Source organism: Cucumis sativus, chromosome 3 (genome assembly GCF_000004075.3).
Source record: "Cucumis sativus cultivar 9930 chromosome 3, Cucumber_9930_V3, whole genome shotgun sequence".
Lineage (NCBI taxonomy): Eukaryota > Viridiplantae > Streptophyta > Magnoliopsida > Cucurbitales > Cucurbitaceae > Cucumis > Cucumis sativus.
This window is the reverse complement of record NC_026657.2, coordinates 30594274-30617610: the sequence shown is the minus strand read 5'-3', so window position 1 is coordinate 30617610 and position 23337 is coordinate 30594274. Positions and strand designations below refer to the sequence as shown.

The following is a 23337-nucleotide window of genomic DNA, read 5'->3' as shown; positions in this document are numbered from 1 at the left end:
CTTCTCTCTCGCGCCGTTCATTTCCCTTTCTTTTCGATTTTTATTAGCGACTCAATACGGTCTTACACCTTTTTTCTTTCCTTCTAATTTTGCTTCCTTTTAACTCTCAATACTATCATCCACTTCCTCTCATTCAATTTTTCCTCTCCCCTCGGAGAAAAAAAAAAAGGAGAGACAAAAACATGGTTTATACGATCTCAGGGATTCGCTTCCCTGCAGTTCCTCCGCTCTGCAAGCGCTCCGACTCCACCTTCAATGGCGACAGAAGGATGCCGCTATCTCTCTTCATGAAGAAAGACTCATCTCCTAGTACTTAACTCACCTCACTTTTTCGCCTTTTCATTCCTTGTATTACTTTCACACACTTTTCTAACATGTACACTCCCGGAGCTCCTTTTTCTTTTCTTATTTCCTTACTTTTGCTGCCAAAATTCGATGAAACGTCAGTTGTAAGGTTGGAATTGGATCACTGGCGTCGGCTGTATGTGTACGTTATGTGTTTAGATTTTCTTGATTGGTTACCATTTATCTCTACGGGCTGTATTGTGAGCTATGTTAGCTGAACTTCCATTCCTTCTTCTGAAATTAATTACTCTGTTTTTTTAGATTTGTTCTTTTTCTGTGCATGGACTTGAAGTGATTCTTTGTTTTCAGGGAGGATTTTTGTGACCAAGTCTACTTATGATTCTGATTCCGTCTCGTCGACTGCAACTGCTGCTTCTGATAAGGTTTTAGTTCCTGGGAGTGGGAGCGATGGTTCTTCGACTTTGGCTGGGCAGTCTGAAAATTATGGCGCAGTTTCCGAGGATCCTCAGGTTAGTGTAATTTAAACTGATAACTATTTGCTCTATTGGAGGCCAAATTGCTGTTAAGAAACCAGAGCTTTATAGTCAGTCATGGGTGCATTGTTGATTTGACGGGGATTTTGCATGGAAATGCGATGGTATGAAAGTAGTATGAATGGTGTATTGTAGGTATGAGCGCGCAGGGGGCTGGGGTGGGGGAGCAGGAAGTTTACTTATTATTATTACTATTTTTGGTGGACGTAGTCTAACCGTATAAATTCAAATATGAGATTGAGGACAAACATTCTTCTAAAAAAACAATTGAGTGCCTGTGGACATAGGCGTCTTTCATTGGTAGCAAACCAATTAAGTTTGAAAGTGCCAGCATTAAGAGATAATTGAAGTATTTGTTTGGAGTATTGCTAACGGAGGCTTAACACTCACGACAAAGTTCAAGAGAGGTATCTTAATGGCTACCGACTTCAAAATATGTATGTTATTTGCTTGGAGAGGTGTCATTATCATTTATCGGCACGATCCTTTAATAGTTCTGCGTTATGCCTTCCACTTTTTTGGCTATTTTATCCTGTTCTATTGATTTTGGATTGTTTTTCTGTTTGGATTTTACCTTTCGATTGGAGGGCTTTTGCACCTTCAATCCATCTCACTTCTTCCTGTTTATCTCTCCTTTTGTTGCCCCCTCCCTCCTTGGTTTCTGTTGGACCTATTGCATTTGTCAGGTTGCCCCTTTGCTTCATCTTGCATCCCTATTTGTGTATATGTTGTACTCTTTGGATATTTCTTTTATCAATGAAATTGTTTCTCATCATTGCAATTCTTGCTGACTGCTATCCGTCTGTTTTAAAGTGCTCTGTCTCAATTCTTCAACATCAACCCACCTCTGTGTTTCCGTTTCAGAAAAACAGAACAAAAAAACATTGACCTACCTCGCCCTCAATCAGTCATTAGAACCTTGTGTTCTCTCATTTGTGATCTCACCAGCCATAACTCAATATGGAGTCACCTGGTACTATTAATTTGGATACCTCGAAAAATAGATCAAATTTATTTTCACGCTCCAAATATTTATGTAGTTAAAGGTATTGTTAGTGTGTGTGATTCTGAGAGGAATGGATGGACCTTTCCTTATGAGCTTTGGATTTTGGAGTCTGTGATCTGATTATTGAGCTCTTCTTCCAAAGTTTTTTATAAATACGTTTTGGGAGACCTCCAATGTGCACATATATAGGAGGAAGGTAGGAAAGGCAATTCGTGGAGAAACAGTTGGCTTGTGAGCAAGAGAACGTGGATTGTCCGCAAATGTTGTGGAAGGATGTGAAGTCTAGTTGTCTAGAGCGTGGAAAGTATTTGTTGGGGTTTGGATTACCATTTCGTTGGTGTGGAATATATTTTGGGTTAGGTAGTGAGAAGAGGTCCAGTCTCTCAAATAGCAGGTAGGTTGTGACCGATATCACCCTGTGTTTTTTCTTATCGAGTTGATCGGCTGAAATAACCCACTGTATGTTGAAAACTATCAATATAAAAGTGTTTGGTTGCATCATCTCTCTGTGTTGTGTATTTTCTCATATGTCTTGCAGGTGAAATCAATTCGAGTGCCTAACACTTCCCTTCTTGATTGCTTCCAGTTAGAATGCTGTTTTCTTAGACCTTTGAAGTCTTTTGCATATGCCATTCACATGAATTTTAATTCAGAAGGAATACAGGCAATTAAATTTTCTGGTAACTTATTGGAATTCTAACTATATGTGAGCTGTTTTAAATTTCTAAGGGGGTGTTTGGGGTAAAAAGTTGAATAGTGAGGACTGAGGACCAATTATGAAGTTGGGAGTTGTGAACTCCTGAGGCCTATAGTGTAAAGGAGTTGATGGGGTATAAAATTGATGTATTTTAGTAGTGAAACCCACCAACTCCTTGGGCTAAACAAGGAGGGGAGTTCACGACTCCTACTTCTCTACTTCTTGGGCCAAACATACCCTAAGGGTGTACTGCTGTACTTAGAATCTCATTTCCCGTACCCTATTTTAGAACCAATCCTACAAGTCAGCCATCTAGCTGTCATTGCCCTTTTGGCCCTTCTTCTAAAGAAAGGAAAGCAAAATGCTGAAAACAGTCAGCTGGTCTTGTATTTTCAACTCTAAGGACATAGGATAGCTTTTGGGCATGTATGGGAGTGGTTTTGAAAGGGTTAAATTCACTTTTTGCATGTTCAAAATCACTCCAAATGATCATTCAAAATCATTTTAACGGCTGATTATACATTTTAAAACATGGTTCTCATACATTGAGCATTTGAGCATTAGTCTTAGGCCTTTTTGCTCTTTGCTCTTTGCTCTACATTGAGCATTCGTCTTAATTCCATAATTAATGAAGAGGCTTGTTTCCATTTCAAAAAAAGAGGTTCTCATACAATCAAAATTGAAAGCATGTTAAGGATTGGTTTTGAAAATAACCAAATTGATTTAATCACTTTCATACATGTCCTTCATCTGTGAGTCGTTTTGACTTGGATGTCTCCATTTTTGTTTTTATACTCATGTTTACTTACGTTGTCACACATGGCTTCTATTCTTTTCTCAATAAATTATCCTCATTGTTTTTGTAACTTTGTGTCAGGTGCTCCCTGACATAGATAGTCAAATAATAGAAGCTCATGAGAAGACAAAGGAAGAAACAGATCAAGATCCTGAATCATTGCCAGTAGACAATATTGATGGTGATCAAGCACCACTGGAGGAGATATCAATCCCTTCAAAAAATAAGAAGGCTGAAACCACCGTGAGGTCCATTCCTCCACCTGGCAGCGGACAGAGAATTTATGATATAGATCCATATTTGTTGAGTCACAGAGGACATCTTGATTACCGGTAAGTTTCTTTGCCATCCTTGCTTGGAAACACTTCTATTAAACCTAATTATAAAAGGAAAGAACATCTAAAAGTAATGGAAAGATTTAAATGACTATTTCAAAAGCAACTAGTGGTGGATCCATAAATTTGGGGGCTTTATAATTCAATAAAAATAATCTGAAAAAAATGAGTGGAGCTTGAACCTGAGTTTAGAGGATGCTAGACAACATTTTTTTACCACTGGACCAGCTACTGATATTAGTATTATTTCAGTTTTTTATATATATATTATATAAAGAGCATACAGTTGAGGGGCTCGAGCCCCTCGGGCCTATACTATGTCCGCTGGTGAAATCAACTATATTATATATGAATCTGCATTTTGTTATTTAAGATAATAAGAAATAGTGTGTGGTTTCATGTAGTGGAGTTATTAACTCCTTTGCCGTCCTACAATTGGGCCTGACCTCCGTTTAGACCCGTTATTCAGATCCTATTCATTAGGCTCATGTATGTAAATATTGGGTATTCTTTTCTTTCCTTCTCTACTGTTCCTTGTTATATTTACCTATAGTAGTTTTATAAGTAGGCTTAGGCAGTTCCCATATCATTTGGTAACATGGAGAAATACTACATTCACCACCATGAGAATTTTAATTTTTCACAGTGCACAGGCTGGAATTAGTGTTATGATAGTAATTAAATACAGTACTAGTAGAACTCAAGTTGTTCATAGTTCATATGAAACTGTTCTGTAATAATTAAGTAGCTACTGAGCGTTCTTGTTTTGTAAGATCAACGTTGACTTCATTATGAAGAGAATTGAGAATGGAATAATTTTACTTGTTTATAAACCATCGTTCTTTTAAAAGTCGTCCTATTTCGGATTTTCTGATTTGGTCTAAGACTTCAATGTCTTTTTCTTTTGGGTTTCCTCACCATTTGTTCAATAGGGAAACGACGGAGGTGTCCTCTTCTTTCTTTGTTTGAGGGCTGCAATTTTATAGTAGGAAGAAGGGATGCTCCACCATCTACCTTTTTGAGAGAAAGATCGTTTTTTGTTGCTTGCTAGGATGTGTGTTGTTATTTGGAATATTTGGGGGGAGGAATGATTGGGTGTTTTGACGAGGAGATAGGGCCTCTTATGATTCTTGGTTCTTGGCTAGATTTCATGTTCTATTTGGGCTTCAAATTCAAAGCTTTTTTTGTAACTATTCTCTAGGTAATATTTTATTAAGTTGGAGCCCCTTCTTTTAGTTGGGTTGTTTTCTGTGGGCTTGTTTTCTGTACGCCCTTGTATTCTTTCATTTTTTTCTCAATGAAATTTGTTGCTTTTATGAAAAAAAGTTCATAAACCATCAATACTCAAATCTCTAGAACAGGAGTCTTCCTAGAGTCCATTTTGAAGATCTAATGTCAAAGGTCTAGTTAAGGTATCTATTTGGTTTTGTAGTAGATGAATCCCCTCCTTATGTGCACGTACCCGGTTCCTGGTGCCCATTCCTATTTTGCCCCCGTAGTTGCCCATTTTTTGCATAGGCCGGCACTTGTAAGGCATATACTAGAGTGTGTTCTCATAGCATACTGGAAAAAGTCTAACCATTGCTATATATATTTTTAGATATGGACAGTACATAAGGATGAGGGAGGCTATTGACCAGAATGAAGGTGGTTTAGAGGCATTCTCTCGTGGCTATGAAAAGTTTGGTTTCACACGCAGGTAATTTTCTTGGTTTCTATGTGCTGTCTATGTCTCGCTCTTACAAGCACTTGAAGTGTGAACACGTATTCTGAACTGAGAACTCCTTATGCTTGGGACAATTGTTGCATGTAATAAACTCTTGGTTTTTTAGAACAATAATTTTTTGTCTTTTCTTTTACTGCTGGTGTCTGGAGAGTATATTTGCATGCAGAAAATATAGTATTGCAAGAGGCCTATAGATGTTTCAGCAATCTCGGGAAATAAGGAGACCAAGTTGGCAAGTATGGACAAATATGAAAAATAACTTATGAACAACAAATAACAAAACAATCTGGAGTGTCATCTCCCATTTGTTAGTCACCCGAAAGAGTATCTCTTTCTTGCACTAGCTATCCTAATAGCCAGTAGGCCCCCACCCCCCTTCCCACCTACTAGTTAGCTACAAAAAAGGCTGCGCACTTACACTTCTTTCCCACTATTTCCCCCTCTCTTTCTGTTTTATATCTTAATAATAGCAGGTCAATCACCTTCTTTTTCCATATTGTTATATAAAGAACCATACGCGATAAATTTCTTGTATGGTTCCTAAATTTGCTCTCAATTGGCTTTTTCAGTGCCACAGGTATCACGTACAGGGAATGGGCACCAGGAGCCAAGGTTAGTTTTCACTTTTCCTTACCCTTTTTTTATAATTATGATTATTGTTTCAACTTTTAGTTTTTGTTATGAGAAACAATGAAACATAGACACCTTCATTTCATTTGACAAGATAAAATTACAAAAGAGGGCAACAAAGTGTCAAATAAAGTAAAAAAAAACACTTCAAAGACAGTAAGACGATAAAAAAGGGGGGTGTAATTTACAGTAAGAGCGCAAACAAGTAAGACGATAAAAAAAAATTCATCAAAGGCAGTGGCTATATCACCAAAATTAATGATTATGTCCTAGCCATGTGCCAAAAGAAACTTTGATGAAGCAATTTGTAAAATTTCCTCTTCCTTGCTAAAAGGATGGCCATGATGACTGCTACTAGACAAGTGGCCAAAAAGAAACTGCAGTCCACCAAAGGCAAAATGAAGCGATGAAGCAGGGATTCATTGTCCTTTTGACAAAGAACATGCCAATTTGGAGAAATAGTTTTTTTTTTTTTTTGAAGTTACAGTTCAAGTGCTTCCATGGCTAATGAATCTTTAATTCTTTCTTGAGGAGAAAACTGCCCAGTTGAACAAATGAAGCTCCATGGCTAATGAATCTTTAATTCTTTCTTCAGTCAATTTGAAAATGGGTGGAGCTTATTGTGTTAAAAGATTGGGCTTGGTTGGTTTGTAATTGGGCGGGCATGGTTGGATTAGGAAACGAAATATGAAAAAAACCAAAGTTGGGCCAAGTAGTGCGGGATATGGGGCCAAAATCAAGGGAGTTGGTCATGGGTTGAGTCTTGTGGGGTTGGGGAAGAAGACTCATCACACAGGTTCGACTGGGAGTTCCAATTTCTTACTTCTTCACTTCTTTATCTGCACACATAACAACACAAGTTTTGTCGTCCATTTCTTCTTCCTTTGCAATTCTAACAGTGATTTAGAAGACAGCTTTCTTAACCAATTGCCCCCATTTTTGCCTCTCTCAGACGTTCTGAGAAGCTCCTTAAACAACTGTGCACTTAGAAAACCTATTCACAATCACATACTATGAAGGAAAATAACTCCAATTACTTCAAAAGACAAGTCATTGATTAAAATAAACCATGAAAAATCAACTTTTACAAACTGTTGTCAAAACGTGTTTTTACTTATTTTGAAAGCGGAAGTGTTTGTTTAATTTGAAGACAGTTTGTTTTGATGGTTGTTTGGAGCAATCTTCTGGCCCTTTTCAATTGAGGTCTTGCACATTTATTTTTTTGATGAACTTCAAGGATTTTTTATTTTTTTTAATTATTATTTTTGTCTTGCTCTTTTAGTCAGCTGCATTGATTGGAGACTTCAACAATTGGAATCCTAATGCAGATATTATGAGCCGGGTATGCAATACTTGTTGCAAATACTAGCTCCTTGTCATGCACGCTCTCTCTCTCTCACCTTATACATATTGTGCATTTTAGTGCTCCTTGGATTTAGAATGCTATTTACAGTTATTTTTTTGTATGTGCAGAATGAATTTGGTGTCTGGGAAATTTTTTTGCCTAATAATGCAGATGGTTCTCCAGCCATTCCCCATGGCTCTCGCGTGAAGGTATGTATTCTCACAATGGTGTATAAATTATGCAAGGAAAATAATAGTGTTTTTAGCCTCTAGAAGCTTATTTAATTAAGTGTAAGTTTTTTTAAGAAAAGTCATGTTCTTTGATGGTATGAAATTGCAAAAGAAAGGGGGAGACTCCACTCCAAAGGATTTAAAAAGGACTCTCCAATTAAGTAAGAGAGAAGAGATGTATAGTGATGGAAAAGAGTGGAGCATTTAAACCAAAAGACTAGCATCAGTAAACCTATCAAAGGGAAGCTCCTTCTCTTCAAATATTTTTTTGATTCCTTTCTTGCCAGTAAGCCATATAAAAGCCCTCTGGATACACAAAAGCTTATTTTCCTTTCTAAATGGGATGCCCTAGTAAAACTTATGAGAGAAGGTGTGATGCAATTAGCAACAGCTGTTGCCTGTTCGCAGCAGGAAAAAGAAGAATTGCATATTCACCTGATATAAGAAACTGTCTTTGTGGTTCAGTTTAGAAATGGCTTTTTTTATGGGATTTGACCTCCTAAAAGGAAATATGGATGGGCGCAGGAGGAAAGTTTTCTTAATTTGGAGTATAATTCTGGACCTTAACCATTATGTCAAATAGTATGCTAAATTATTACTTTTTATCTACTTATCAAGTAGGAAATAACTTGGTGGAGAATCCATTTTACTCATTGGAGATTTCTCACTTACCAATCAAATTAGCCTTTTTTGATGTAGAAATGCACAAATGAATTATCTTTCTGTGCAACTTGATTAACAACGTTATTGCTTCATGACTTGACATTTTTTACTTGTAGATTCGAATGGATACTCCTTCTGGCATCAAAGATTCAATTCCCGCTTGGATCAAGTTTTCAGTGCAGGCTCCAGGTGAAATACCATACAATGGCATATACTACGATCCACCAGAAGAGGTATGGTTCATAAATTTACCATGAGTTTTATAATGTTCATGCAAGTACAGGAAACCTTTGGAACTGCATTTCTGCCGATATTGATAAATATTGGGGAAAATATACAACTGAAATTAGATTATAGCTGTAAATCCATGAGAGTGTTCCAAAATGAATAGCTAATAATAGATTTATAGTTTAGCTATAGCATCTATCAAAGCAGAAAAAGAATTGGTATCTTAAATTTGTCGCTTGTTTAATGAAATCATGGGTCAGAAATTCCATAACGAGTTCATTGTTATTTAGTGATAGTTGCTTGCTTATTAGATAGTTATTATTGTATGGCTTTCTACGTCAAACTGCTTTGTGTTACTAAACTGTACTTTCTGTCATTGTAGGAAAAGTACGTATTTCAACATCCTCAGCCAAAAAAGCCAAAATCACTTAGAATTTATGAGAGCCATGTTGGTATGAGTAGTACGGTATGCATCTTCTGTTCCCTGTGATCGATTCTTTCTGGTTCTGTTTAAATGCTTATTATCTCTTTCTTCTTATGTTCTTGTCAATGCCAAAATTAATTCCTTCACAAAATTATGCTTGGGTGTAATATAAAGAGACCCACGACTATGAATGAAAGATCTTGATCTCCTTTAGTTTTGGCTTTCCTTATTTGGCTGGAATAGTCGTCTTTCCCTGCTTTTATGTGCAGACTGGATCTTAAACTCGTAGTAGGTTATTTTCATTGTAATTCACTCTGCTGTGTTTAAAGCTCACATTTTCAAGCAAAAGTAAAATGCTTACTGTATTGGGCTTTTACTTCCCAGCCATCCTTTGGCAGCCCTCATTTTTCTTGGATAATTAAAAGATGGATGTTGAAATATTCATTTACATTTGACCTTCGACCTTCGACCTTATGTTTTGCCACTGTACAACATTCTTCATTCATGTCTTAATATGCTCTATTTGGAATTGTAGGAACCTATTATAAATTCATATGCAAACTTTCGTGATGATGTTCTTCCTCGCATTAAGAAGCTTGGATACAATGCTGTCCAGATCATGGCTATACAAGAGCATTCTTACTATGCTAGCTTTGGGTTAGTTCATGTTCATTATATGCTAATGTTTCTAAGTTAAGCTGGAGTTCTTTTTCAGTATAATTTTGTTAATAAATGATATGCAGCATTTTCAGAACAATTGCCATCACTTTGTATTGTATCCCCCCGGGTTCAATTTGCTTACCTGCATATTTTACTGTAGGTACCATGTCACCAATTTTTTTGCTCCTAGCAGTCGTTGTGGAACCCCTGAAGAACTTAAATCTTTGATAGATAGAGCTCATGAGCTCGGATTGCTTGTTCTCATGGATATTGTTCATAGGTAAATGAAGTAAAAGAGACCAACGTCATGCAAAGAACTGGAAAATCTGTTTTATTTTCAGCATATTACATTGTGGGATTATTTTTCTTTTCTTGTTTTCTTTGGTACTAAATTCCTTAGTATTTGTTACCTAATGTTATAGGATTAAGTAATTTTTTTTATATCACTTGGGCATGCATGGAGGCAATGTGTAATTGAGGCTACTTTTCTTCTAAAAGGGTGACAATGACATGCAAATGAATTGGGGAAAATTAACTTCATCAACTATAACTCCCACCGGTTTATGCAGGCAGGATCTAATCAGTTGATCTGCAGTACTATGGGTCTTTTCTTTTAATAGGCAAGATGACTATTCATTTCCGGAGAGAGTAGAATGTGCAGCAAAAGATCCTGGAGTTATAAAAAATCATTATAAAATAAAACGACCAATGGTTTGTGGAATACTTGGTTGAAAAGGAATAATATAAGTTTTTGCTAAGCGACAGATTGGGTAAAGAGGATTAGGCGTGGCAAGGTTTAGTGTCTCTGTTTGGGCTTTGGTCACTTGGCGTTTTTGAAAATTTTGATTTATGAAAGCGTGGTTTCTTACTAAGGTATATGCAAAAATTGTTAAATCTTCAAGACAGTGTTTAGTCTGACCATAGTTTATGAGATCTTTGGCTATATATTTAAATCCATTATCTCACTCTTTGTTTTACATCCTTGATGTTGAATATTCTTCCAAGTCCTTTTTTTCTTTACTCATCTATTGTAATTTTCAAAAAACCATAGTTTCTCATTGGTATATATGTGATAACATGCAGTCACGCGTCAAAGAATGTGTTGGATGGACTAAACATGTTTGATGGCACTGATGGCCATTATTTCCATTCTGGATCACGAGGTTATCATTGGATGTGGGATTCTCGCCTTTTTAATTATGGAAGCTGGGAAGTAAGATATTTCTCTCTCTCTTTGAGGGGAATTATAAATGATTAAGTGGGTATCATTGGGTATCACTGGGTGTGTGAATGGACTTTGCTTTTGGCTCCATTATGTTTATCTCATGTCTCTATATAACATGAGGTTTCATCCATCTGTATCGTTGATTTAGGTACTAAGGTATCTACTATCAAATGCAAGATGGTGGCTGGAAGAATACAAGTTTGACGGGTTCAGATTTGATGGTGTGACCTCAATGATGTACACTCATCATGGCTTGGAGGTACTTTATTTGATGAGGGTTGGGGAATTTATCTCACGAGATGGGGCAAGGTGCAAGGCTTTCTTTCCTTAGGAAAGCTGTATATAAAAGTTTATGAGTGACATTCTCCTGTCTGAAAAAAGGGATTAATGACTCCTGCCTACATATAGAAAAAAGGGAAAAGTTTGTTGCAGTCTATGAAGGATTTGTAATATTTCACTCATGCTTTGGCTTACGACAAGAATGCTCTTTTTCTTTCTTTGTGGGTGCTTCAGGTAGGGTTTACTGGAAACTACAGTGAGTACTTTGGATTTGCTACAGATGTAGATGCTGTCGTGTATTTGATGCTGGTGAATGATATGATTCATGGGCTTTATCCCGAGGCTGTCACAATTGGTGAAGATGTATGTTTCTTGAATTCATCATTATTAAGTGACCTTGCATGTATCCAGAGCTTTGTTTTAAGGGGGGGAAACTTTAATTTTGCAGGTCAGTGGAATGCCTACCTTTTGCATTCCTGTCCAAGATGGTGGAATTGGATTTGATTACCGTCTGCACATGGCCATTGCTGATAAATGGATTGAGCTTCTCAAGTATGTTGTTTTATTTCTCATATTTCATTTTGATTTGCTAAAAAACACATGTTGAAATGCTCTTCTTAATTACGAATAAAACGAAAAAGCAATCCTTATATCACTTATTATTTCCACCACCACTCGAAAGAAAAAAAAAGACAAGAAGAAAACACGTGACATATATCTCTATTTTATAACTTAGCTGAGAGTGAGTGCATGATATAACCCATATGATATTGGAATAGCAATTTTCAAGACAATCATGCCACACTAATAGAATAGGTGTTCGTTTTAGATTTCTTTTTCTTTTTTTAAAGGATTGAACAAATCTGGGAATGTGGCAGCCAAATTCCTCCATGTGAAATATTTTCATTTATAAACTTTTCCTAAATGTACGTAGACAGGTCTGCTTTAACCAGTTTTATGTATGGTATAGGAAAAGCGATGAAGATTGGGAAATGGGTGAAATTGTTCACACGCTTGTTAACAGAAGGTGGTTAGAGAACTGCGTTGCATATGCTGAAAGTCATGACCAAGCTCTTGTTGGTGATAAAACAGTTGCATTCTGGTTGATGGACAAGGTTCATAAATATTGTCCTGAACTCCTATGTTGTGAAAATGTCTAATATTTGTGACATGCTAACTTGAAATTTAGACCTGTTGGTCTAGCTATTGATCTTCTATTGCATGTTCAAGTCGTTAATTTATTTCATTATTTTCTTTTCACATATCCCTAAGGTTTAAATCGTGTTTATTTGGAGGTTGAATGCTAGAAATCCTCTCAATAAGAAGAATCTTTTTGTTTAGAAGTTGGAACCTTTCCATATTGATATAAATGAAGTGTCTTAGAAAAGACTTTGGTTTATTCTATTTCTGCTGCTAAGTCTCTTATATTCATGTCTTCCAGGACATGTATGATTCCATGGCTTTGGACAGACCGTCAACTCCTGCAATTGATCGTGGAATAGCATTGCATAAAATGATAAGGCTTATTACCATGGGATTGGGAGGAGAAGGATATCTGAATTTCATGGGGAATGAATTTGGACATCCTGGTAAGATACTCCCATGCTCGGTCTTTCTATATTTCATATAAATCATTCACTATCTGGTAGTATCATGTTTATTAATATGTTGCTTTATTATTTCCTCTGAAAAATCATTGTCAAATACCATCCTTTCAGAGTGGATTGATTTTCCAAGGGGCGACCAGCATCTTCCTGGTGGTGCAGTAATTCCTGGAAACAACTTCAGTTACGATAAATGTCGGCGTAGGTTTGATTTGGTGAGCGATGCCACCTCATATTTTCTTTTATATTTTAAGTTGATAGTTTATTGTAGAGTGATTATGACAACCTTAGGTTTGATTGAGGATCCCACATGGAAAGTTTGGGAGAAATTATAATCTTTTATAAGATACACAAGTTGCTCTCTTATTACCAAATGGTTTTGGAATGACACCTCATGTTTATCGAATATTTGTTAAATCACTAATGGAGCGAAAAGCTTAAGCTTAAGCTTAATCTTATATATCATACAACACTCCTCTCACTTGCATGCTTGCCCTTTCATGAATGCCCAACAAGTGGAAGCCAATATTAATTGGATAAGAAATTACAAAGCTTTCTAATATTCTTTAAATTTCTTTTTTTCCTTTCATTTTAAAGATATTTTGTTTCAAGGCAAAGCGTTCTATGCACAGCTAATAAAACTTTGGTGAAATGCGTCCTAATCATAGTCACCTAATGTGTTAGAAAAATGGACCGTTGAATGTATACTTTTCAGACATGGTTATACTGACATTAAATTGCATATGTGCAGGGAGATGCAGATTATTTAAGATATCATGGTATGCAAGAATTTGATCGAGCAATGCAGCATCTTGAAGAATCGTTTGGTGTAAGTTCTTCAGTTTTATAAAACCTATGTTATACAATATCTGAGATATCTATGTTCCTGGATTTTAAAATTTAAATCCCATCCAATGACTTCATAACCTGTCATCTTGTTAAACGGTTTTTTATTTTTTAGATACATTTTAACTTGTAATTTCATTTGTGCTTAAATGGTGACTCAGTTTACAACTTTGTGTGCGCCAGCTTCCCCTAGACACATTTCAAATGACAGTCTCTCAGATTTCTCATAAAAGTTGTCTCTGTTGTCTCAACCTGGATTCTACGCCTTTGCTGTCCTTTTCTATTTTTGTGCTTTCTGCCACTAGTCTTAGTGTGCGGTGGTAAAAGTTTTTCATTTCTAAGTTTTGTACTCTTTGTGAATTGACAATGAAAAATGTCTTTCTGCATATTTTACCGTAAAAGCTTTACCCGACGTCCTCTGTATAGGGGATTGTACTCATTGGCATGCATCTTTAGTTGTTAAATTGTGTATTTTAGTGGTTCTAGTTTTAGGGAAAATATCAACTTTAGGTGTTAGTATCAATTTAAATCTTAAACTAATATTTGTATCAGGTACTAACTTTTGTGAGTATTAAATTTTGTCCTCCATTATGCTCTATTGGATAGATATGGTGTGAGGCTTATAATTTTTCTTAAATAAACTACTTTCCTAAGTGGATCAGTTTGGACTCTCATTTAGACTTTCCTTTGAGAATCATCAATGTATCAATTCTAATTGTCCATTTTGTTAGTCCGACATTTGAATAAGTCTACATGCATGTAGAGGCACTTACCTCCCTCTTGAGTACTTTCACCCAAGTCCTAGATCACTCCATAGAATCCTCCCCCTCTCACTTACCCTCCCTCCATTTATAACAAGATGTAACCACCTTAGTAACCACACTTACATAATAACTAGTAGTAACCACACTTACACTAACTACTAGTAACTTTCCAAATATCTAATTACCCTTATACCCCTAATCCTATACTAATCAAGGTATCTAAAAGGTGTAAATCAATAAGTTTGTGATACTTTCAAGAGTTTGAACAAAATCTGAAGGAAAGTGTAAACCGATAACTTATGTAAGTTTTAGGATTTTAGGAGTTTAAATTGATACAATCATTGGTCGAAAGTTTTAAGATTGTATAAATTGATATTTTCTCTAGATTTATGTTAATATCACCAGAGTTGGGAAAACTTGAAAACTTGTTAGGTTGGGAATATCATTTTCTTATCTGCTTAAATTGGCTTGTCCCTTCCTTACTTTTATGTGCCTGGAATTCTGTTATAACCAACCGTACTTACTTGGCTTTGAAATTTTAGAATATGCATAATAAGCATTAAGGTGTGGTTGCAGTTTATGACAGCTGGACACCAATATGTTTCCCGAAAAGACGACAGAGATAAAATCATTGTGTTCGAGAGGGGGGATTTGGTTTTTGTTTTCAACTTCCATTGGAGTAACAGCTATTACGACTACCGAGTTGGGTGCCTAAAGCCTGGAAAATACAAGGTATTGTACTACTGTATTATCAATTGCGTAGTCTTAAACAAATACATTGGCTCCATGATCTTCCTGAAATGTATTCCTCTCAATCTGTTCAAACTCTATAAAATAAGGAGGCATTTGTTTGCATTGTTGTAGATTGTCTTGGACTCGGACGATCCATTGTTTGGGGGTTACAATCGGCTTGATCATTCTGCCGAATACTTCACATTTGTGAGACTCTCTTAACATCTGTTTTTAAGTAGATTGAATCCATGTAAAGGATTTGAATTAATATGTTTTTTGCTTCTGCAGGAGGGTAATTATGATAACAGGCCTCGCTCTTTCCTCATATATGCTCCTTCCAGGACGGCCGTGGTCTATGCTCTTGCACCAGATGATTCTGAGCTTGCAAATGGTGAAACTGAAGCCATAACCGAAACCGAGACCGAATCTGAAACGGAAACGGAAACTGAAACAGAAACTGAAACTTCACTGGAGTAGAGTTTGATATGCGATAAAGATGGTTCGACAATTCTAGTGACACGCAACGGATTCTGAATCTTCTTGGGGCATGGGAGACAATTCTGGTAGGTAAATTGGATACACAGCTAACAAGGTAATAACCTTTTTATCCTATGCAACTGAATTTCATGTGATATGCATAAAGTAAAAGACGAGAAAAGAGGATGAGTAGTAGTAGATGTTTTCGCTCTTTTTATTTAATCTTGAGCAATTATATTTATTGGTTTTATATTCCGGAGCTGGAAACTTCTCTTTGTATAGTAGAGAGAGCATGTAAATAAAACTATTTTCCAAGCCATGCTTAATTTATAAGGCAATACATTATCTACTTCAAGAACTATCTTGAGTTTTGGTGAGGTTTAATCCCCACCCCATAATTGTGCTAAAGAAAAGGGAAAAAAATCTCGTAACGTTCTTTTAATTCATTGGTTTCAGTAACGAAAAGTTTAATCACTGAAAGTTATGTTTAATTGGCTCCTTAATGTTGTTCCCTATCTTAATAGGCTCTTGAGGTATTAATTGATTTTTGCTTATTTCATCTCTGAAAATTTAACGTTATTTTCTTGCTTTGTTATACAATTTTAATTTGGCAATTAGTTCAAACATTTTATTAGAAAATATGACAATTATTGAAAATAATTATAAGAAAACAAGCCCAATTTTATTTTTAAATTAAGTTTTTGAACTTCAATACGCTTTTAATTGGTTTTTAAGTTCAAGTTTTTTTTTTTTGTAGGTTTTTTCAACTTCCAATTTCCTATCAACAAGCTCTCGAATTAAATCATATAAGATCCAACTTTATCTCGCATTTCTTTTCTAAAATCCACATCTCAATACATTGTTTAAAAAAAAAAAAAGAACTCAAGGTTAAATCTTTTGTAGATGCAAAAAATAATAATTCAAAGATTTAGTAGATACGTTAAACATTTTTTTTAAAAAAAAAACTTTTAAATTATAATATAACTGTTAACTTGAAATTAAGAGAGCATTTAGTTGAGTGGTAAGAAGGAAGGTGAGACTTGAGAGGATTATATTCGTTGGTTGAAAGAGTGGGCATTTAACCCCACCTGATTCTTCAGTAAAGCAATTAATTATTGCTCTGACACGTCGTATTTCACTAAAGATATCCTTCCATGTGCCCTAAATTTTCTCTTTATAAATATATTAATTTGTTTTTTAAACTACCACCCTAACCTTTACCTATCTTTATTTAAAATTACATTTCAAATCTGTCACAGCACCTTCTTGATGTCTATATATTACAATTTGGTTCCTATAGTTTTGTACAAATTCATAGTTTCAAACATATGTTTTACAATGTGTGTATGAATGAATGAATCATGATGATATATAAGGATTAAATTTAGAGCCTAGCTCAAAACTTGAAAATTCATATTCATTTATATCATAGTTTTGAAATCATGTTCTTAATAGAGTTAATGTAGTAGAAACATAATTGGTAAAACAATTAATATAACAACGAAAGAAAAACCAATGACAACGTATTTCAACCTACCACATTCAAACAAGTAGGTAGAAAGTGGAGAAGGAAACATTAGAGTTTGGTCATCTTTGATCTTTTTTACAGATAGTAAAATACTTTTTAACTATCCAAGCAATTACCAAATTAAATTAGAAGCATTGAAACAAACTACTATAGTATTAAACATGATTGTAAATCCGAATTAGAAACAAACTTTCATGTGCTAATAAAGCTAGCTTCCGAGTTGGTTGTTCTTTGTAACTGATGCAGCACACTCGTTGGCAACGAGCTGTTATTCGCTGAGCGTAGCGCCTCTGCCAACGGTCCACCCATCGACGCCATCTGCGTGGCAGCCCATCCCGCAGCCCAATTCAAGTGCGTGTGTTGTTCTCGGTCAACGTTGCCATTTTGGTGGTTGTGGTGATCACTGCCTCGATCAGAACTTCCTCCTGTCGACAATTTCAATGACACGTCAGAGGTCAAGGACGGCATCGAAATCGAAAGGGATGTTGCAGAAGCAGATGTGGAGTTCATTCGTTGGTTGACATTGTTGGTATTGTCGTTCCCACATCCATCATTTTCTGACCGTGGCCAGTCGTCGAAAAAATGCCTCAAAATGTGGCCGTCGGGTTTAACATCTCCGGTGGAAGGCTCTTTGTGGGACTGATAGAAATTCTTGTTCTCTGATAAAGAATTAGAGCAAGAGCTGGAAAGAATAAATAGTAAACATATTGTTAGGGGGAAGGATAAAAAGGAATAAGTAAAGTTATAGGAAGAAAAGGAAAGTAATGGTTGGGGGAAATAGTGAGTGTACGAACAAAGAATCAAAAAGGCTTAAACAGACAAAATGTTTGAAGAGGGACCCAATTGAAATCTGACCCTTGATTCAGATGGAGAAGATCAACGGATGGGGTTTGTTCACACATGGAGAAATAATTTCCACTTTCCACAGTCAAAAAAGGCCGACCACCACCACCGCCACGGTTGGAGTTGGAACTGATAGAGCAACCGCCGCCGCTGCCGCTGCCGCCTGCAGTGGTGGCAGCGTTATTTGTGGCGGTTTCCACAGGCTTTCTTGAACGGTTACGGCCACGGTGCATGTGGCGCTCACAATATTTCTGGCCGGCGACCACATCTCTAGAGCAACGCCATTTTTTGCCGTCGGTTCTACGGCACCGGCCAGGCTCCGGATCCATGGCGGCTTTGCCCCAATACCCTGCTTGTAACACTGAATAGACAAAGCCTTCATTTTAATCATAAGCAATATATATACACATTGATTAAAATATTATACAGTCTCGATCAACTCTTAAAAATCTTGATCGAAACAAGATATTAATCATTCAAAAATATAGAAAAAAATAATTTAAAACCCTTTTAAAATCAAACTCCAAAGATCGCACAAGACTCAAAGTTTTCATTCTTTATGAAATGGGTTGCTCTGTATTTGCAAGAAAATTGAAAAGATTTAAGTAAATAAAAGAGAAGTTTAAAAAATGGGGACTTACAAGAAGTGGGATAATGAGGGAAATGTTGAAGAGGATGATGAAGAAATAAAGGAGCAGTAGTGGAAGAAAGAAGGCTTTTCTTAATAAGATGAAGAAGCTCCGGCGGGACGGCGGCGCCGGCTATCATATACCGGAAAATGAGAGCTTGAAGTTCAAGTTCTTGCCTTTGAGCTGCACTGAAATAACCCAACATCCCTAAAATAAGAAACCAACAACCCAAAAGAAAATTAGTAGAGAAAAATATGATTTAACAAATGCAAAGAAATAAAGCAACAAAAAAAAAAGGCTCACTGGGTAACGTAGATGAAGAATCTGAAAATGCTGACAAGGTATTAGAAGTTTTGGAAGGTACAAACAAAGGAAGAACAGGAGAAGAAGAAGAAGAAGAAGAAGAAGAAGGATTTAAAGGATTTTGTTGAGGAAAAAACTTAGAAATTTTAGAAGAATTTTGATGCTCATCAGACTCTGACTCCCTCTGTTTTCTACATTGCTTCAGATCAAAGTCCATTTGACAGAGACACAACAAATACCAAAAATAATAATAAATATAAAAAATACTCAATTTTACTCTCTCCTTATATTCTATATGGTTTGTTGTTGCTGTTGTTCTGTTGGGTTTTTAATATATGTTTATGTTGGGGGTTTCATTTTTTAAGAAACAAAAGGCTTTTGGCAGTGCCTTGTGTAGATTATTCTGTGTTTTCTTTTTTATTTTTTTGGAAGTATGTGAAAATAACAATTTAAAGAGAAAAAAATAAAAGGGTTAGGTTCCTGACAATGAAAGCTGCAAAGTTTGTTTGAAGAGGCAGTGGAAGGGGGGTAGAGCTTAGGGCACTTGAGAAAAAGATAGTCAGACAAGACAGTTGACAGAAAAAAGTATAAATAAAATAAATATTTATATATCAAAATCATTATAAATTTTTGTTATTATTTTAAATCTTCAAACATACCATTAACTTCTATACAACATCCTCGTTTGAGTTTCAAGAACCGAAATATATTCAACGAGTATTATAAATTAAATAGTTATAAAGTATAGAAACAGTAGAAAAGATAATTAGGCAGAAATAGTTTTATATCACAAATCTAAACATGTATTTTGAATTACATTATTACGAATCACAAACGTATAGTGTATAGTATAGTGTAGATACTAATACGATTTACTATTTATTTTATTTTTTAAAGTTGGAAGTGATAATGTGTGAAACAAAAGAAAGAGAGGGTAGGAAAGAAGGTGCAGTCTTTCTGTCTCTTTGTTTTGCTTTGGGAACACCATTTCTTTAATGTTGTTAATTATTAAATTTTGTTTATGTATAATTATATATGGTGTAGGAAGGGAACACACCATAAATGTTTTTTTTAAAAAAAAGAATAATAATGGTGTTGAAATAGTAAGAGAAAGATGAGGGTAAATTTAATTTAGCTATATAGCTCTAATTATTTATAACCTATTATGTATGTCTTTGTTGAATTCAATTACTCCTTTGTTGATACTTCTTTTAGTTCTTCTACTCTTCTCCTCTTTAATTTTGGTGTGTCTTCTTATAGTGGTTGGATGTTTATAGTTTCTCCCAAATCTCTACATTTTAGCTTATAATGGGATGAATCAAGTCCAGTAAAATCAACTTCGGTCGGCCAACTTTATGACATTTTAGTAAAGAATTGATCGTCGTCAAATCTTTTGAAGAAATTTAATATTGAGTTTGATCTAATTGTTTGTACACTTTTAGCTTTAAAAGAAAACTTATTATTATTTAAGAAATATGTTTTAAGAATGGAAGAATAGATAAAAGTTTCGACCAAATATTAGAAGAAAAAATTGCTCCACCCCAAAAAAAATATCGAAGGAAGTGATAGACTATATGCACTATAATGAGTGTGTGGTATTGGTTTCAAATGGTCTCATGAAAAATAAGTTTGTTAAATTTTATTTTGTCTTATAGTTTAAGAGTGAGGTAAAAAGGTACGAGAACGGTATAAAATTTGTAAGAAAGTGTAACAAAACTTTAACAGTACATTTATTTTCGATCGACATTAGTTTTATTTGGAGTTCAAAGATTTTCAAATAAATTTTATTTCAACTTTTTCATATGACAGCCAACAATTTCAGCAATGAAAACACACTTCAACCTGATTGTTGCTAACCAAGAATGGGTTAGCTTAACAAAAATACAAACAATTAAATTCACATGTTTTTAAAACTTTAAAGCAAAGAAAAATAAATATTTGCGCAAAGTTAATATAGACAGAGAGTAATTAATAAAATGTAAAATATACCAATTTGATACTTATATATAGAGAGAGAGACTAATACCCAAATCACCCAACTTCTTCACTTCAAACTATATATACATTATTTTAAAAGAATCGAGATATTCTCTCCAACTTGCCAAACATAATATTGATATATAAAATGTTTGCATTTTGATGGTGGCTCCAAACCCCAATGAAAAGAAAATAAAAGTTGTGAAGAGTAATACTCAGATTACATAAAACCCACCTATTTTTCTCTCTTTTGTTTTCTTTTTCATTTATCCTCAACACAACACAACATCTCCAATCATTGTGTCGTTTTGGTTTTCTAATTTCACAAAAAGTATAATTGATAGATTATATTTTTTAAAATACACTCTTTTGTATAATATTATGTGTTGTCTGTGTTAAATTTTGAGCTTGAAATTGAAATTTTCCACCAAATTAATTAATTAATTTTCAACTTCATTTCTAGTTTCTCATTTCTTTAAATTTCCTCCGTTTTGAATTTTCTTTTTACTAGTATGAAAACACATTTGAATTTTGAACTAAATTAAAACAACACACCCACGTCTATAAATTAATGTATAACTCTTAGTTTTCACATTCTGGTTTAGATTTTATAAGTAGTTTAACATTCATGAAAAGCAGATTAAATATACTTTCATTTTTAGAGGAAGAGACAGTGTTTACAAGTTTTCTACTTCTAAAAAATATTATACACTTATCAAACAAAATAAAGAGGAAAAAAAATTCAAACCAATATTGAAATTGAATGACATTGCTTACATCTTGATTCATTTGTTATATAATATAAGTTTGGATCTAGGGTTTAAGCTTTAATGGTTAGGATTACGCTGAGACTCATCTTTACGACTTTATAATTAGATGAAAACTTAAAAAAAAAAATTAATAGGATAAGATTTTCACGTAAGATATTTTTCATTATATATATATAAAAATTGTGATGTATTGTATATCTATCTTATTACTTTTCATGCTAAAGATCATAATATTATCTTTCACTTTTCTTTTTATGGTTTAAACATTTAAATTTTACGGAGTTTTAAATTTACTTTTGGTTGTGTGAAGTTAAAGATATATGATCGTATTAATTATTGATAATCAATCTTTCGTATTTAGTTGTTTTTTCTTTTATAATGGAAAGGTTGGGGTATTAAAATCATTTATTCTTTGACTATTTATGTGAATGTGTTCATGTGAGTTACAAAAGTTGAACTTAGTCTTGAAAATTAACTTAGTCTTAACACTTCTGTTGGATTGCAAAGTTCAAGTTTATTTTGGTACCTTTTTACTTTACCATTTATTAGTACACCTACACCTTACTTCTACTTAATCACTTCTTGTAATTTTATAAAGCACTTATTATAAATTTAGATTCTGTTTGGTACTTCTTTTACTTTAGCATCTATTCGATTAAATTACAATGTAATGTTCTCAAACAAAAAGAAAATTTAATAGAAAATATTTATGTGAAAATGGTTTTAAGTAAAAATATTTCCATTACATATTTGTTTTATTTTTACTATATTTTAAAAAATAAAACGATTCTCTAAATCCTAAATAATTAACCATTAAATAATATTCCCTCAAATACTTATCGAATAATCAATTTTGAATGGATTGTTTTTTAGAAAAAATGTTTTAATCATATACATGTATGCATGTATGATAGTTGTATCGATTGTTTTAAAGATTGTCTTTTATTAAACACGTAAATTAATTTTCTTAAAAAACGGTTAGTCTTTCAAATAATTTGAGAAATTAAAACAAACAAAACACTTAATTACTTTTTGTTGATTAAGAGTGAAAATAGTTTTACTTTTCTCACGTGATTATACTTACGGTTTAATTTAGTTTATGAAAATGAAAGTTATAAACATTATTTTCATCAGTTGTTTTATTTAATTTTGCTATCTAATTTTTGGAGACACAGCTTTAAAATTGAAGCCAAGTTTTGAATGGAACAGGACAGAAAGTTTTTTATAGCTTTTAAAATTTTGTTTTGCTTTCAAAATTTGATTAAGAATGTAAATACTAAATTTAAAAAAAAAAAAAATGAAAACCATTGTTAAGAACTTCACAGTGATGTTAACAGGAAGTGGAAGAACGGAAAAGGATAGGAAAGAAAATGGAAAATATATTTGCATCTCGATATTAATAAAAAAAAATGGTTGAGTGTAATAAAGTAAAATTGATTATACAGTAAAAATTTAAGTTTCAATTGTTGGTATGATTTGAAAACTCATACTAAAACCGTACTAAACCCAAAGTTGGGATCAAAAGTGTATTGTTATTCTTTACTACCATTTGTTTTTAGTTAACAATTGGTCCGATCATTGCAAAGGTAAAGATCACAAACGAATGGGTAGAACCACTAAAGTTTGATAGCACTTGTGTGTTATTATAATAGTTAAAATTATTGTTTATAGTATGAGATTATTTTGATTTGTTGAGATAGAAAAGGGTTAGAATGTTATAAAAAGAAAGTAGGGAAGCGAAATATTAAGAGAGAAGTGTGAGGGGGAAAAGAAAAAAAAGC

The 23337-nt window shown here is 34.2% G+C and overlaps 2 protein-coding genes across 5 annotated transcripts; one reads left to right on the top strand and one right to left on the bottom strand.

Moving 5' to 3' along the window:
- The first annotated feature begins 74 nt into the window (after positions 1-74).
- On the top strand, positions 75-15867 carry LOC101210586 (1,4-alpha-glucan-branching enzyme 2-2, chloroplastic/amyloplastic). Of its 4 annotated transcripts, none has more exons than XM_004137830.3 (22): positions 83-309; positions 655-815; positions 3420-3670; positions 5274-5372; positions 5969-6011; positions 7312-7371; positions 7503-7583; positions 8384-8500; positions 8878-8961; positions 9455-9576; positions 9740-9859; positions 10663-10792; positions 10953-11063; positions 11318-11446; positions 11532-11635; positions 12054-12198; positions 12525-12672; positions 12802-12902; positions 13439-13516; positions 14874-15029; positions 15162-15236; positions 15318-15867. In XM_004137830.3, exons 1-22 carry the CDS (start codon positions 183-185, stop codon positions 15504-15506), a joined length of 2631 nt encoding a protein of 876 aa, XP_004137878.1. In that variant the 5' UTR covers positions 83-182; the 3' UTR covers positions 15507-15867. The 4 variants fall into 4 exon arrangements, with proteins under 4 accessions (XP_031739466.1, XP_031739467.1, XP_004137878.1 ...); XM_031883605.1 differs by lacking the exon at positions 83-309 and adding an exon at positions 346-487; XM_031883606.1 differs by lacking the exons at positions 14874-15029; positions 15162-15236; positions 15318-15867 and adding an exon at positions 13717-14092 and having other exon boundaries at positions 75-309.
- A 1071-nt stretch (positions 15868-16938) lies between these two features.
- Positions 16939-19119, bottom strand: LOC101203628 (growth-regulating factor 3). The gene is made up of 4 exons (XM_004137962.3): positions 18810-19119; positions 18519-18713; positions 17890-18238; positions 16939-17716 (listed from the first exon to the last, which is right to left on the bottom strand). The coding sequence occupies exons 1-4, from the start codon at positions 19024-19026 to the stop codon at positions 17227-17229; spliced, it is 1251 nt and encodes a 416-aa protein (XP_004138010.2). The 5' UTR covers positions 19027-19119; the 3' UTR covers positions 16939-17226.
- Positions 19120-23337: the final 4218 nt, after the last annotated feature.